Raw genomic sequence first — 16,920 nt, forward strand, 5'->3', positions numbered from 1 at the left:
TTTCTCAAGCCTCAAAACTTCTTCCCCAGACTCAACTGGTGACCCTGCTTCCTATTTCTGTGAGGGAAAAAAGGAACAGTCAGCAGAAAGCAGTTGCACACTCCCGTCACCACCTCTGCCCATCCACCTGCATCTGGGTCCATAGTCTCTGGCTTCTCTCCTGACTGTGAATGTTGGTGTGTGAGTATGCAGCGGGGTTGAGAGTGGGGGTGGGGGGGGGGAGAGATGGGAGGAGAGAGGGATGGAGAAAGAGAGAGGAGGTGAGAGGATAAGAATGAACAGGGGAAAGAGATAAGAAACTTAATTATAAGCACAATATTACAGAAGTCAATAAACATGATCTGACACAGTATACATTGGTCATGCTTACCAAATTAACATACATAAACTGCTATGTGATGGTGCTTCACTTGCTTGCTTTGTTACCTAAGATTGCTAGATGTTGTTTAGCAGTCTTGGCAATATGTATCTTTTTAAGATCTACAAAATTAACATTGGCCTCATCCATCCACCCTTCTTCAAGCTTCTTCAACCACCACATTCTCCATTTATTTTTCTTTATCTCTCCAGGGCAAGTAAATGTGCCCCCCCCCGCCCCCCCCCCCCCCCCCCCCCCCAGCCACAGAGCTCCTGGGAGTGTGGGGAGAGGAATGGAAACTCTGATTTCACAGTCATCCAGCCCACTGGGTTAGCTCCTTGAGGTGTGGCTGCTGGAGTCTGGTTACAGATCCAGAGGTCATCCAGAGGTCATCCAGACACACGGCATGGGGGATAGCCTTGCCATCCTTTTTTCATCTTCGGGGTTGGTAGTTGAGAAAGTGACATGTAGGGAGTAGATGAGACTGTTTCCATTTGGAGAAGGAAAAAGAAGAGGGGGAGAAAGAGTTTCCGTATGTCTGGCAGTTCACCACAGCCCATTAACAGAAGGAGAAATTAGGCTTAGAGAAGTCTCCGTTTGTCCAAAGTCACACGGCTGGATGAGATGGAGCAGGACTGTTTGTGTCCAAAGGCTTTTTCCTTTGCACACCCTCCACTACACTCTCATTATTAGCTATAATTAGATTTTTTTTTTTCCTTCTAAAATTCAAAGCCAAAATGAAACCCAAGAGTGAGATGTGCCCTCTCTTCACCTTCCCACAACTAGGAGGTAAAGTCAAGAGGAAAGCTAGTTATGGGCTTGAGACCCAAATTTTGGACAAGGCTAGGGATCGGGCAGAGCTGAGACCAGGCAAAAACGAAATGGAGCCTCTTTCCTCTCTTCTCTCCTCAAAGAGCCTCCTTTCCTCTGCCACCGAGGAGACCCCGCCCAATGCCTGGGTCGTGACGTGGATTTCTCTTGGTGCTCGGTTACACTTGCCTCACTTAAGATTCCTACTCCACGTTTATGGGCATCGGTATCATCATGTGTACGAGCTGGGTGTCCTCAGGCCAGTGCCCCCTCAGGGTCTCTGGGCTTGGAGCCCATGCACTTTCAACTATAACAGCCAAAGAGCGTGAATCTTAAATGGGGTTGTCTGGAGAATGGGGGACAGAATCAAAGGAAGAACCCTTAGTTTTTTCCGGATCTATAGAGCTGCAAATAGAGGTTTATACTTTAAATAGAGGGCCATGCTTCAAACTAGTGTTTTCTGTCATTTTGGATGATATATGAACAACCATCCACCATTGTCAATGCCAGTGGGTGGAAGTTATAGAAATAAAAACTTGAAATACATATTAGCACAGGTGGGAAGCGGGTATGGCAGGAGTGGGGAAGGTAGAACCTGAATGAATGAAATTGGAAAACATGACCTTGAACACACAAATGAATCTCCAGCAGGGTGATCTCCACTGGAGACCACTTGAGGGCAGGCAATATTTGGGAGTGAGATGGGATTTCTGGTGTCATTCCACACCAGCCCTGAATTCAGGAGATCGATGTACCATGCCTTCCCCGAGCAAGTATTTCTTGAGCAACAACTAAGTGGCTGACCTTGTGCTAGGCACTGGGTATACCGTAAGAAGAAAATCATACCAGAATTTTGCCCTGACATTCTCCTTGGGGAAGACAGACCATACACCCTGACTGGTGTTCTCTCAATGTCTCCTGGTAGAAAGGTCTCTATCCTCAATTTCGAAAATATGTCACCCTACTTCCTGTGTTACCGAACTAAATGGGATCGTTTGCCTGCATGCATCAAAGTCCACTCAAATGTGAACGGGAGTTGGCAGCAAAGAAAGTAAAGGTTTCTTTAAGGAAATGGCACCAAACCCTCCCTCATTTGACTTGTTGTGAGGTAATCTCTTTCTGGTAATTTTCGTCCTTCCCCCTCTCCTTCACAGGTGTCAGGCCTGCATCACAGTCTAAAGCAGGGGTGGGCAAACTTTTTGACTTGAGGGCCACAATGGGTTCTTAAATTGGACCGGAGGGCCGGAACAAAAGCATGGATGGAGTGTTTGTGTGAACGAATATAAATTCAAAGTAAACATCATTACATAAAAGGGTACGGTCTTTTTTTTTTTTTTTTTAGTTTTATTCATTTCAAACGGCCGGATCCGGCCCGCGGGCCGTAGTTTGCCCACGGCTGGTCTAAAGGCTCCCCCTACCTTCTTCACTTCCCTTACTCTCCACAAGTGTTATTCCCAGTAATTCTCATGCCCGTCTAGTCCCATCTTGGCATCTGCTGCTCTGAGGACCTGAACGGATGCACCTGACTTGGTCTCTGACATCGGGGCAGCCTTCAGTTGAGGCCCATTTGTTGCCATGCCCCTTCCTGGGAGCAGCACCCTTGATCAGTGGGATCATAAGCAACAGGAGAAGCAAGGGCTGGACTCTCCCAAGTCATTGTATCCTCATCTTCTGCAGGCCTGGCCCGTCCACGTTGGCATGGTACCGATGCCTCTTCAGGGAATGTTCTGTCTGGTGCAGGGGTTCAGAGCACACACTCACTTTCCCACAAAGTTCGATACTGGCCCTGCTGGTGGGTTCTCTGCCTCATAGCAATGTGTTATAATTTAAGGATCTGGGCAAGCGCCCTGCCCTTCCTCTTCCCCTAAAATACCTAGAACCAGCTCTCTGTGGTTTCTGCCTCTCCTCTGGGAGGAAGAGGCCACAGGGTGCCCTGGGAATGCCCTGGTTCCAGGCTAGCTCTGCCACTCTAGCAGCAGGGTGGCTAGAAGGCCATTTTCTTTCTCTGCTATTCAGTTGCTTTATTTGCGAATCAAGAAGTTGAAGACAAAAAAAAAAAGTTGAACATCTCTCCCTAGAGACTGAATTTCACTTCTAGCCCCAAGACTCCCCGAAAGGCTAGTACTCTCCAGAGGCAAACGTTGTCTTCTTCCATCCTGCCCATTAAACGCACACTAAACATTCACTGTTAGCTCAGCTCTGCGGCAGACACCGGGGATTCAAACATCTACAAGAGGTCTTTGCCCTCACATTGCTCAGAGCCTCCCTAGGGAGACAAACATGTCCACAGATAATTCCAGAACAATGACGGTTTTGTAATCACCGAGAGATGAAAGACTTCTGCTTTGGCTTTTACTAACATTTTATAATGGGAAGTGGGAGAGGGGCAGGAAATAGTTTTCTGATGACGGTTGGCTCAGAGAGGAAGGACAATGTGTTTCAATGTCCCCCACTTTGAAAACAGAAAAGTGTATTTATTTTCATTGAGAAGAAGAAACCAAAAAAAACGGTGGAGGTTGAACCATTAGGGAGAGCTTATTTTTTTCTTTGACAGGTCATGAGGCTAGTTAACGATTACCGAGACCCACGTGGGTGTTTGGTGTTCAAAACTGTGAGTGGCTGGGTTATGTGATGTCTTTGGCATCAGGGTCGGCTTTACCCGAGCTCCGAGAGTGGGCTCAGCCATGCACCCAGGCCTCCGGGACAGCTGCTGCTTCTGGGTGTGGGGGCTCTTTTTGTGGTTCAGCGTTGGAAGTGCAGGTAAATCGGGGACTCAGGCCTTGGGTGGGATGACTCAACCATTACGCATGCATTGCTAGTCCTTGGAAGGCCCCCTAAAAGCCCTTTCTCCTGAGATGAATTTACAGGAGGGAGAAAAAGCCTACAATCATAATGGGAATGTAATCTTTCTCAAGCCAAAAGGTTGAACTTCCCTAGTGGTTCTACTCATTTTTTCTAAAAACCTCACTGCTCATTTTCACCTTGCATAAGTCAAAGTGACTAGAAGAAAATAAAATTTAATTAATTCCAACGTGTGATTCTTTTTCACCCGCTAAATATTCACTGTTCTAAGATATAAAGTTTCCAAACTAATGACTCTGTCTCTGAGCTTGTTAGACATCCTTTTTAATATTGCTGCCCCAACTCAAATCCAGGCTTATCTCCCCTCTGAGCAATAACTAGCCCTGGCCAACGGGGGTGCCCGCTAAGACAACTTCCCGCAGATGCCATTTGCATTCTACCTTTCCCGTTAAAAACCCCACCCACCGCACGCTTAAGATAGCAAATCGAAACCCTACTGCGGAGATCCTCTGATGGTGAAGATCCTAGCCTGCCCCCAGCAGTGGCCTCACCCTTAGAAAGCTCCCCTCCCCTGGGCCCAACAGCAGACTGCTTTTATTCTTCTTATTTTTTTGTTGTTAATCCGCATCCGAGGATATTTTCCCCAATGATTTTTAGAGAGAGTGGAAGGGAGGGGAGAGACAGAGAGAGAAAGAGAAACATCAGTGTGAGAGAGACATATTGACTGGTTGCCTCGCAAAAGCACCCGGACCAGGGCTGGGGATCAAACCTGCAACCGAGGTATGTGCCCTTGACTGGAATCAAACCCAAGACCCTTCAGTCCTGGGGCAATGCTCTAACTACTGTGCGCCCGGCTAGGGCTCCACAGACATTTAATCCTCATTCCCCAGTTTTAGAGAGTGGCATTCCCTCTGCCTGGAGTTTTCGTACTACCTTTTCGTTCATTTCAGCTCTTCACAACTTCCAAGAGGGCTTTCATGATCCCTATCTTCCTTGCAATAATACTTCATTCCTCTACTCAGCTTTCCTTCCTCCTCCAAAGTTCAGCTTGCATGAGTATATTTACTATCTGCATTAATGGGTTGCTTTTAAAGGGTGCTTCACGTGTCATTTGTGTGTGTGTGTGTGTGTGTGTGTGTGTGTGTGTGTGTGTGAGAGAGAGAGAGAGAGAGAGAGAGAGAGAGAGATCCTTCCATGTCAATATACAGAGCTATTTTGTTTTTTCAAATGGCTGTTTATACACTATATTCTAGATCTGAAAGGATTTATATCTTACACATTTTTGATAGACATGAAATAAATTGCCCTGTAAAGAAGTTATAACTCTTTTTTAGTATGTGAACAAACCATTTCCCCACATCTCTGCCAACACTTTGTAATATTGAAAGTTTTTCATATTGTCAACAGGATAGAAAAAATAGTATTATATTGCTGTCTTAATTCTTATTTCTTATTATGATTTCTGCTTCTGGTGTCTTGCTTAAGCAATTATCCTATAAAGGTAATCTCTCATATTTTCTTCTAAATCCTACAGACTAGTCCAATCAGACTAAAATCACCTGGGACAAATCCTTTGGTCATGGCATATTTTATTTTTTAAAATTCTTTATTGTTTAAAGTATTACATATGTCTCCTTTTCCCCCCATTGATCTCTCCCTAGCCATTCCAGCACATGCTCTCACACCCCACCCTACTGTTTGTGTCCATTGGTTATGCTTATATGCATGCAAGTCTTTTGGTTGCTCTCTTACCCCCTGGTTGGACCGTCTGTTCAATGCTTCTATGTCTCTGGGTCTATTTTTGTTCATCAGTTTATGTTGTTCATTATATTCCACAAATGAGTGAGATCATGTGATATTTATCTTTCTCCAACTGCTTATTTCACTTAGCATAATGCTCTCCAGGTCCATCCATGCTGTTGCAAATGGTAAGAGTTTCTTCCTTTTAACAGCAGCGTAGTATTCTATTGTATAGATGTACCACTGTTTTTTAATCCACTCATCTGCTGATGGGCACTTAGCCTGTATCCAAATCTTAGCTTTTGTAAATTGTGCTGCTATGAACATAGGGGTACATATATCCTTTCTGATTGGTGTTTCTGATTTCTTGGGATATATTCCTAGAAGTGGGATCACTGGGTCAAATGGAAGTTCCATTTTTATTTTTTTGAGGAAGCTCCATACTGTTTCCCACAGTGGCTGCACCAGACTGCATTCCCACCAGCAGTGCATGAGGGTTCCTTTTTCTCCACATCCTCGCCAGCACCTGTCATTTGTTGATTTGTTGATGATAGCCATTTTGACAGGTGTGAGATGGCACCTCATTGTTGTTTTGATTTGCATCTCTCCAATGATTAATGACTTTGAGCATGTTTCTATGCTTGGCCTTCTGTATGTCCTCTTTCAAAAAGTGTCTATTTAGGTGCTTTGCCCATTTTTTGGTTGGATTGTTTACCTTGGTTTTGTTAAGTTGTATGAGTTCCTTATAAATTTTGGAGATCAAACCCTTGTTGGATATAACATTGGCAAATACATTCTCCTATGCAGTGGGCTTTCTTGTTTTGTTGATGATTTCTTTTGCTGTGCAGAAGCTTTTTATTTTTGATGTAGTTCCATTTGTTTATTTTCTTTTTAGTTTCCATTGTCCTAGGAGCTGTATTGGTAAAGATATTGCTATGACATATGTCTGATATTTTGCTGCCTATGGATTCTTCTAAGATTTTTATGGTTTCCCGTCTTACATTTAAGTCATTTATCCATTTTGAGTTAATTTTTGTGTATGGTGTAAGTTGGTGGTCTAGTTTCATTTTTTTTTTTTTTACATGTATCTGTCCAATTTTCCCAGCACCATTTATTGAAGAGACTGTCTTGACTTCATTGTATGCTCTTGCCTCCTTTGTCAAATATTAATTGAGCATAGTGGTTTGAGTCGATTTCTGGGTTCTCTGTTCTGTTCCTTTGGTCTATATGTCTGTTTTTGTGCTAGTAACACGCAGTTTTGAGAACAGTGGCTTTGTAATATAGCTTGATATCTGGTATTGTCATCCCTCCTACTTTGTCCTTCTTTCTCAGGATTGCTGCAGCTGGTCATGGCATATTTAAAAATTTTTTTTAAAAAATTTCAGACTGTACTTCTTTTTTCTTTTTGTTTTTTGGTTAATTCTCACCAGAGGATATTTTTTGCCATTGATTTTCAGAGAGAGTAGAAAGGAAGGAGGGCGGGGGAGAGAGAGAGACAAGAGAGAAACATCCATGTGAGAGAGACACATTGATTAGTTTTTGGGCCGGACCAGGCCCAGGGGTCAAACCTGCAACCCAGGAATGTGCTCTTGACCAGGAATTGAACCCATGAGCCTTCAGTGTGTGGGTCTGTACCCTAACCACTGAGACCACCAGCCAGGGCCAGACCATGCTTTTTATTTTAATTTTTTAATTGAATTTATTGGGGTGGCATTTGTTAATAAAAGTATACAGGTTTCGAATGTATATTGCATTGTGAGTTTGCCACAAAGTCATATTTTCCATCCTTCCATCATATTTTTTAATACAATGTTGAATTTGATTTACTAACTTATTTTTGTACATATTTATATTTATTATTTTGCATATATATTAATAGAGGAATTTATCTATTATTTTCTTTCTTATATTTCTTTTGTCTGGTGTTCATAATAAAGTTCTTATCTATATATATAAAGAGCCAGGGGCCATTGCAACTGAACAGATGACCGAATTGACAACAGAACAAGGCCAGCATGGGGGTTAGTGAGGGACGACCAAATGACTGAACAGCAGGCTGTGTGGGGTGACCAGGCCGACAGGGGGGTTAGTGAGGGATGACCAAACGACCAAGCAGCAGGCTGCGTGGGGCAATCAGGCCAGCAGGGGAGGCAGTGAGGGGTGACCAGGCCAGCAGAGGGGAGCAGTTATGGGCGACCAGGCTGGCAGGGGTGCAGTTGGCAGCAACCAGGCCAGCAGTGGGGGCAGTTGGGGGCAACCAGGCCAGCAGGGGGGGCAGTAAGGGGTGACCAGGCTGGCAGGGGGGGGGCAGTTAGGGGCAACCAGGCCAGCAGAGGGGGCTGTTGGGGGAGACCAGGCTGCCAAGGGGGGCAGTAAGGGGCAATCATGCTGCTGGGGGGGGGGGGGCAGTTAGGGGTGACTAGGCTGGTGGGGGAGCAGTTGGGGCCTACCAGGTTGGCAGGGGGTGGCAGTTGGGGGCAACCAGGTTGGCAAGCAGAGGCAGTTAGGAGTGATCAGGCTGGCGGGGGGGGGTGGTGGTGGTGGTGGGGGAGGCAGTAGGGGCAATCAGGCAGGCAGGCAGTTGAGCAGTTAGGAGCCAGCGGTACCGAATTGTGAGAGGGTGCAGGCTGGGCTGAGGGCCACCCCCCCGCATGAATTTCGTGCACTGGGCCTCTAGTAACCTCATAAAAAAGTGTCTAGTCCCTGAGACAGTTTATATAAGGTAAAGAGTATCTGTACTTCAAAGGCTTGTTGGAGTTCTCAAATGAAATCATCTGGCATTAGTATTTTAGGGCGAGAGAAGATTCTTGATTGACAATTCAATTTTTTTATGCTAGTATATTTATTTAGGTTTTTCTATTTCTTCTTAAGTCAGTTTCAGAAAATTATATTTTTCTAGAAAATTATTCATTTTTTAATAGTTTTTCAATGCATTTGTCTGGGGATTTTTAAAGGATATCTTTTTTTTTTTTTTTTTTTTTAGGTGATAAAGAGAACGTTTATTTAACTAAAGGAATAAAAGGAACACTAATAAAAGTTTAAATACCTAAAATGATATCATTTAATCATTAATACTCTGCTGTTTAATCTGCCTAGTATAGATTTATTTATTTATTTAATCTTGGTCATTACCCTGAGTATCATTTTATTTTATTTTATTTATATTTTTTATTGATTTTTCACAGAGAGGAAGGGAGAGAGATAGAGAGTCAGAAACTGAGTATCATTTTAATTAGTGAACTCATTCTTAGCAATTATCCTTTCAAAATATTGCTTCTTCTCCCATTCTCTTCCTTTAGAGAGCAACTACTAGATTCATGACGTTGGAGCCTCTTCAACTATTGCCTGTACTTTTAAAAAATATTGTTAATCCTCACCAGAGGATATATTTTTTTAAATAATATTTTTATTGATTTCAGAGAGAAAGGGAGAGGGAAGAGAGACAAAAACATCAATGATGAGAGAGGATCATTGATTGGATGCCTCCTGCACACCCCCTACTGGGGATGGAGCCCACAACCTGGTCATGTGCCTTTGACCAGAACCGAACCTGGGACCCTTCAGTCCTCAGGCTGACGCTCTATCCACTGAGCCAAACCAGCAAAGGCGAGGATATGTTTTTTTAAAATTGATTCTAGAGAGAGAGAAACATTGATGTGAGAAACATTGATCGGTTGCCTTCTGGACATGCCCTGACCCAGGATCCATCCTGCAACCTAGGTATGTGCCCTGACCAGGAATTGAACCTGCACCACAATGTTGTGGTGTATGCTGCAACCAACTAAGTCACCTGGCCAGGGCTACTGTCTGTACTTTTTAACTGCACTTTCATACTTTAAAATTTTATTTTATTTCTGTACCAGACACTAGCAGTGGTTCTCAACCTTCCTAATGCTGCGACCCTTTAATACTGTTCCTCATGTTGTGGTGACCCCAATTTCATTGTTACAAATTGAACATAATTAAAGCATAGTGATTAATCACAAAAACAATATGTAATTATGTATGTGTTTTCTGATGGTCTTAGGCGACCCCTGTGAAAGGGTCATTCAACCCCCAAAGGGGTCGCGACCCACAGTTTGAGAACCACTGCACTATAGGATTGATTTCTTTTATCAATGTCTTTCTTTTTCATTTCTAATTTTCTATTAACTTTTTCTTATAAATCTTATTGTATTGTTTATATTTCATAATTTCTTATGCTCTGTCTTTATTTTTGTCCTTGTACATTCTCAGTATACTTATTTTAAGGTCTATGCCAAAGTTTTTTTTAAAGATATTTTTATTGATTTCAGAGAGAAAGGGAGAGGGAGAGAGAGAGAGAGAGATGGAAACATCAATGCTGAGAGAATCATTGATCAGCCCTCCTGCACAGATCCCTACTGTGGATCGAGCCCACAATCCGGGCATATGCCCTGACCTGGAATCGAACCATGACCTCCTGGTTCCTAGGTCAATACTAACCACTGAGCCATACCAGACAGGCTATGTCAAAGGTTTTTTAAACTTTATTTCACCTGAAATGAATTCATGATCCACTTACTCTTTATATATTTAAGCATTTTGTTTGTAGGCTTTTTAAAGTACAACACAAGTACAGAAAGTACACAGATTATTAATATGCAGATTAATGAATTTTCAGAGTGAATTCACGTATGTAACCAAACAGCACCCTAAAACCCATTCTCTGTATCCCCTCTTAGTCACTACTGCTCTACAGAGAACTATTATCGTGACTTCTAACACAACAAAATTAGTTTAATTTTAAATGAAAAGTTAATTTTTGGCCTCTTTTTGCCTCTACCTCACTATCTCCCCTGACCCCCACCCCCATTTTCAGACTCTCTCCTCCAGTCAGGTGAGGGTCCTCTAGTAGGACTATAAGATATTTTGAGAGAGAGAACTTTTATTGTAGTATATTGTCATAATTAGTCTATGTTATTATTAGTTATTGCTGTTAATCTTTCACTGTGCCTAGTTTATAAATTAAACTTTATCGTAGGTATGTGTGCATAGGAAAAAACATAGTATATAGTGGGTTTGGTACTGCCTGTGGTTCCATGCATGTACTGTGGGTCTTGGAAGTAATTTCCCATGGATAAGAGGGGACTGCTGTAGGTAGTGAGAATGGTTTGATTTTGAGTATCTTATTCTGAGGGGAGAGCCGTAATTCTTGAATTCTTGTTCTGCTGGTATGAGGGAAAGGGATGAGTCAGAGATGTCTCCAGGAAGTTTGACCTGAGCAACTGTGTTGATAGCAATGCTATTTATATTTCAATGTTTTCTTTAATTTCAATTATTTCCTTTATAGTTCTTTCCCTATATTTTATTTGGAGTTTTTGCATAGTTTTTCTTCAACTTTCTGAATTATAACATTAATTTACCTAACCTATTTCTTTCCCTTCATTTCCCTACTATTTGCATTTGAGGTTATGCTTACCCCCTACTGCGGTTTTAGCTCTTTACTCAAGTTTTTGTATGCGTTGGTTCTATTGTCATTTAGAGTTTAATATTCTCTAGTCTCCCTTGTGATTATTCTTTAACCCAAAAGAGTTTTTAAAATCTCCATTGTATTTTAAAAATAATTTGATTGCATTTTATTTAGCTAATGTCTGGATAATATTGATTCTTTGATGTTTGTGGGCCTTGCTTTGTAATGTACAGTACTCATTTAAAAGGACTCTCAATTTTTTGGTGGAAGAAGGTTTCCCTAGACCAGCGGTTCTCAACCTGTGGGTCGCGACCCCTTTGGGGGGCGAACGACCCTTTCACAGGGGTCGCCTAAGACCATCGGAAAACACATATATAATTACATATTGTTTTTGTGATTAATCACTATGCTTTAATTATGTTCAATTTGTAACAATGAAAATACATCCTGCATATCAGATATTTACTTTACGATTCATAACAGTAGCAAAATTACAGTTATGAAGTAGCAACAAAAATAATTTTATGGTTGGGGGTCACCACAACATGAGGAACTGTATTAAAGGGTCACGGCATTAGGAAGGTTGAGAACCACTGCCCTAAACCAATAGAGCAAATTTACTCATTTATGATGTCCAAGTCTCATGCTCAACCAGAGCCCTTTCACTTTTTTTGTTTAAAAGTCAGAGGCTGGCTCTAGGCAGTTTGGCTCAGTGGATAGAGCTTCGGCCTGTGGACTGAAGGGTCCCAGGTTCAATTCCTGGTCAAGGGCACATGCCCAGGTTACAGGCTCGATCCCCAGTGGCAGCTGATCAATGATTCTCTCTCATCACTGATGTCTCTCTCTCTCTTTCCCTCTCTCTTCCTCTCTGAAATCAATAAAAATATATATTTATTAAAAAAGCCAGAAGCTGGGAAAGGCAGAGCTGTTGTAGTGCCAGGCATCTTTCTCTTTCGTGTCCTTCGGGAGCTCAAGTTGTAGGCTGAGGAGTGTGGGGGCTTCATGCCAGGGTGTCCAGGAAGGGACATGCAAGAGGACTTGGAGCTCAGATGCAGAGGTGGTGAAAACACCGGTGCACCTCAGTACTCTCTAAGGATGGGGTCCACCGTCTATCTCTCATGGGGCCACATCTCATTGCACCCAGATCCACATGCTTCTTGTAAATGTGCTCCCGGGTGACCTTTGAAGGCAGATAACCATTCCAGAAAACTAAAATTGCTGTCTCCTTCAGGAAGGAACCTGCACAAACCAAAGTCTGCAGTCTGGACCTCTAATTCTATAAATGGCTTTGTCCCATGGCAGTAATGCAAGGTAGCCGCTAACAGTGCCATGACCGGGGCCGTGTAGCCTGGGTCAGTGTGTGCTTGTGGCTGCTGCTGCTGGTCCCTCCCTGCAAGCCAGGCTTGGAGCTGGGTGCTACACCTCTTTGCCACAGAAGTAAACAAGGGTTGCAATGTTGGGTATTGAAGAGGGGCCAGATTTTCAGCTCCCTGGGAAAGTAGGAGTTTCATGCTGCCTGTTTCAGTTCAGTATTTTTAAAGGCCCTTCAATGCCCTTGACCATAAAAGATCCCATTTAAATGTATCTATGGTGAGGTGCTGTAGAGTGGGTCCAGCTTGTGACAGGTTTGTTCTGACCTCTGGCGAGGTGGCCATGGGCCGGGCACGGAGGCTCCAGATTGCTCATAAGGATGATAATGATGGGGCTGGACTGGGGTTCCGTCCAGAGTGAGCTCATCCCAGCCCAACTGCTTATCTTGTTGCCGGGGTTTTTTGTTTGTTTGTTTGTTTGTTTTATAAATCTGTGTTACTTTGCTAGAGCTGCTATAACAACATGTCATAGACTGGATGGCTTAAAGAACAAAAGCTTATTGACACATGGTTCTGGAGGCTGGAAGTCCAAGATCAAGGCAGTGGGAGGGGTGGTTCCTCCTGGGGGCTGTGAGGGAAGGATCTCTTCTTGGTCTCTCTCCTTGGCTTGTATATGACCATCTGCTCCATGTGCCTGCTCATCATCTTTCTTCTGTGTCTGTGTCCAGATTTCCTCTTCTTACAAGAATGCCAGTCATATTGGAGTAGGGCCCATTCTAATGGCCTCTTTTAATGTGATTACCTCTGTAAAGACCCTATCTCCAAATGCAGTCACATTCTGAGGTACTGGAGGTTAGGACTCCAACGTATGAATTTATAGGGAGACTCAGTTTAGTCCATAATAGTATCCATTTCACCATGGCCTTTAACCTTCTATCATTGAGTAATATTCATAGTCATCTCTGGCATTTTATCTTTAGATGTGAAAAATATTCACAGATTTTGATTTCAGAAATTATGCAGGTTTTAATAAATGAATCTGATTATATGTTTACTAGCGGCCCGGTGCATGAAATTCATGCACGGGGTGGGGGGGTCCTTCAGCCCAGCCTGCACCCTCTGGCAGTCTGGGAGCCCTCGTGGGATGTTTGACTGCTGGTTTAGGCCCGATTGCCGGACATCCCTCTTGCAATCCAGGACCCCTCACTCCTAACCGCCTGCCTGCTTGCTCCTAACGACCTGCCTACTCACTCCTAACTGCCTGCCTGCTCACTTCTTACCATCCGCCTGCCGCTCCTTACTGCTTGGTTCACTGCTCCTTAGTTCTGCCATGGAGGTGGGAGAGGCTCCTGCCACCACTGCTGCACTCTCCAGCCGTGAGCCTGGCTTCTGGCTGAGTGGCGCTCCCGCTATGGGAGCACACTGACTACCAGGGGGCAGCTCCTGCATTGAGTGTCTGCCCCCTGGTGGTCAGTGTGTGTCATAACGACTGGTTGTTCTGGTCGTTCTGTTGTTCCACTGTAATGGTTGCTGGGCTTTTATATATATAGATATAAATATATAATATATGTAATCTAATATGTATATTATACACATGAATCTAGCTGATTTACAATGCCTGTAAGCCCCTGTTTCTTTCTTTCTTTTTTTTGGTAATCTTTATTAATATCACATCATTTCCTAGGGCTCATCTGCTAGCTTTTTAAACAAATCTCAAAGGCAATTTTACAGTTAATTTAATGCCACACACTCCTACAACATTAGCCCCTTTACAAAATAGACAAAAGAAAAATAGCTTCAAAACTGTTGTCTTAGAAATGTTACTACAATTAAGGTTGGTTCTGTATTAACTTCTATAATCAACCAGTGTGTCTTAGATTGCCGTGTACATCTTGATTGTGACATGCAAAATGAATCTTGCTTTTGCATGCAGATTTATCCATAGTCCCAAAACAAAAAGGGGAAATAAACATTACATTTTGTTGAAAAACAACACCAACAACAAAATCTTCACAATTAGTGGATATGGGAAAATGAAAGAGGACAAAAAATCAAGGTACCCAATATTTGAATAATTTAACAGCATTCAGAACCCATTGATGATAAGACACATTTTCAAAGTGGAACAGAAGTTCTTAAAGAGATTGATTTAGATGATTAGTAATCACCAGACTCCTTTGTATGACATCAGTGTAATTCAACTTAATCTCTCTTACCAATTTAAAAGTTTTCAGAATGTATCCCAAGGTAATAATTCATTTCAAACCTATTTTAATAAATTACACATGCACTAATATATATTAGTATTATATATATATTAGTATAATATATATATATATTAGTATTATATATATATATTCACTATGTGTCATTTTAAATATCTTTGATAATTAAAATAGAATACTCATGTTGAAATTAAAAGTTTAGACAAACTAGACAAACCACTGACTTTGATATATTAGTGACTAAGAAATGGTAGCTCAAAGCTTTTGATATGAATGAACTTGACAAAAACATGTTAAGGCATGTTTAAGAAATTTGTCCTTGTTACCCGACTTTTCTATTTTATGCAGTGAACCCATGAGAAAAGAGTATTTTCAACAAAGTAGTATACCTAGTGCTTTGAAATGAAAATCAGTAACTTAAAACCTCTCACTTTGGTAAAAGCAGAACATCAGTTCAAAATTACACAGATGCAGAAGTGAAAGACAAGTGGAATGTATAAATTAATCCCAGTCAGTATTAAAAGCATTGTGAGAAAAAATGTCACCAAAAAAGGATGTTATGAATCAAAATAGAATGTATATTTGGATAATTACAATCTATAATTCTATAAAAATTGCTAGAATTCAAACATCTTTAATACATTTCTGGTGAAATCAAAGTCGAAATATAATACTTGGGATTCTTCCTTCTCCAAAGATGAAATTAAACGAATGAAGTAATTTGTTCTCTAAAATACTCTGCAAATTCCAATTCACAAGAAATATATAAAAAATGATTAACAATAAAAAGTTTATATGGATGAAAAGCTACAATTCCAGTCTTTGCTACCTCAGCAAGGTACTTTCCATGTACTACATCAATAAAATAGAAATGGCAGTTTCTGAGAACACGATCTACACTTTATTTGCATTTTAAGACTAACTTTAATCTCAAAAATCACATATCAATTCACCCATTTCCTTTTTGCTGATTTCACTTACTTAAATACATGGTTTGCCCAACAAAGACATGGGAAAACAAATCTTTACCATGTCTGTTACGTGTAACACACAGGAACAGCTTTCAACAGACATTCATTGACCTTCCCCATGACATTTATTTTTATTATAAATACAGATATCCAAACAATCCTGAACATATTTTTGATACTATTGGTAGTCAGCACCCACACCACTTAAAAATTAAAACAATTTGAGACAATATTCATTGTAACTGCTACTTTAGACAATTTGAGTGGAAGCTCTTTCTCTAAGCAAGATGGAGAAAGCACGCCATTTCTCTTTTTCCTTCTTGAGATTTTTACCTTTTAGTAAAAATCACCACACTTTCATCCTGTAAACCTGAATTCTATTTTGAACACTCCAGCTTTATGTTTAAATGACAGTGCCTTAAAAAATTGTGCTGCATTTTTTTCTCTCCTGTTACCTGAAAACATAATGTGTATGCATATAGTAAGTATATTCTTACAAATGTCTAGGTCATGTTTACCAGTTGGCATTCTGATATTTAATCAAGACATTAACATGAGTAGAAGATTGTTGATTTAAGACAAGTTTGAGATCCACTAAAAGTAATTGCTGTATGTTTGTCCTGATTGCTGTGGAAGCTTCTTTGGATATCATTAGACGTCTTAGTTCTTGAAGTACAACTTTAATGCTATATGAATTTTGCCATTTTGCTAATACAGATAAGCTCCATGCACCTACCGTTCCACTGGAATTATGTATTCCATTCATATTAATTTTTATTACAAATCTAACTGATGGAGGAGCTTCTGGGTATTTAGGTCCACATTCTACTTTTAGGCTATATATATATATATATATATATATATATTCTGTTTTCATAATTTATCCTTGGTGGCCCAATATCATGCCTGTCCACCTTTTAAGTGTCATATATTCATCATCTTTAAGGCCCCAGCTAACCATCCCATCGCCTACTCTTTTTTTTACTCTATTTTTATTTTTTTAAATTATTTATTGTCTAAAGTTTTACATATATCTCCTTTTCCCCCAATTGACCCCCCCCCACACACACACACATACCTACTCCTTTTTGTCCTTTTTCAAGTTCTTCCAATGAGCGAAAATCATGAGGAACTTTAACTCCTGTGGAGACCGCCATCTTCTTCTGCACCCCGATGCAGCTGTCAGCCCGTGTCTTCCGTCCTTTCAAGAACATCTTTCTGTCCTCCCAAGAACAGATGACCTCACCGTGCACTGCTCTTGTTTTCCCTCCAG

The 16,920-nt window shown here is 41.5% G+C and overlaps 1 protein-coding gene and 1 pseudogene across 3 annotated transcripts in view; one reads left to right on the top strand and one right to left on the bottom strand.

Moving 5' to 3' along the window:
* The first annotated feature begins 3,772 nt into the window (after window positions 1–3,772).
* The window catches only part of PLA1A (phospholipase A1 member A), a 44,727-nt gene continuing 31,579 nt past the window's right edge, over window positions 3,773–16,920 (top strand). For all 3 annotated transcript variants that reach the window (XM_036349628.1, XM_036349629.1, XM_036349630.1), the window contains exon 1: window positions 3,773–3,928. In XM_036349628.1, the coding sequence (XP_036205521.1) occupies window positions 3,853–3,928 (76 nt within the window). In that variant the 5' untranslated portion in view covers window positions 3,773–3,852. The remainder of the gene's footprint in view (window positions 3,929–16,920) is intronic.
* On the bottom strand, window positions 16,242–16,804 carry LOC118677584 (annotated as a pseudogene).

This window comes from Myotis myotis, unplaced genomic scaffold, assembly GCF_014108235.1.
Source record: "Myotis myotis isolate mMyoMyo1 unplaced genomic scaffold, mMyoMyo1.p scaffold_m19_p_2, whole genome shotgun sequence".
NCBI classification, from domain to species: domain Eukaryota; kingdom Metazoa; phylum Chordata; class Mammalia; order Chiroptera; family Vespertilionidae; genus Myotis; species Myotis myotis.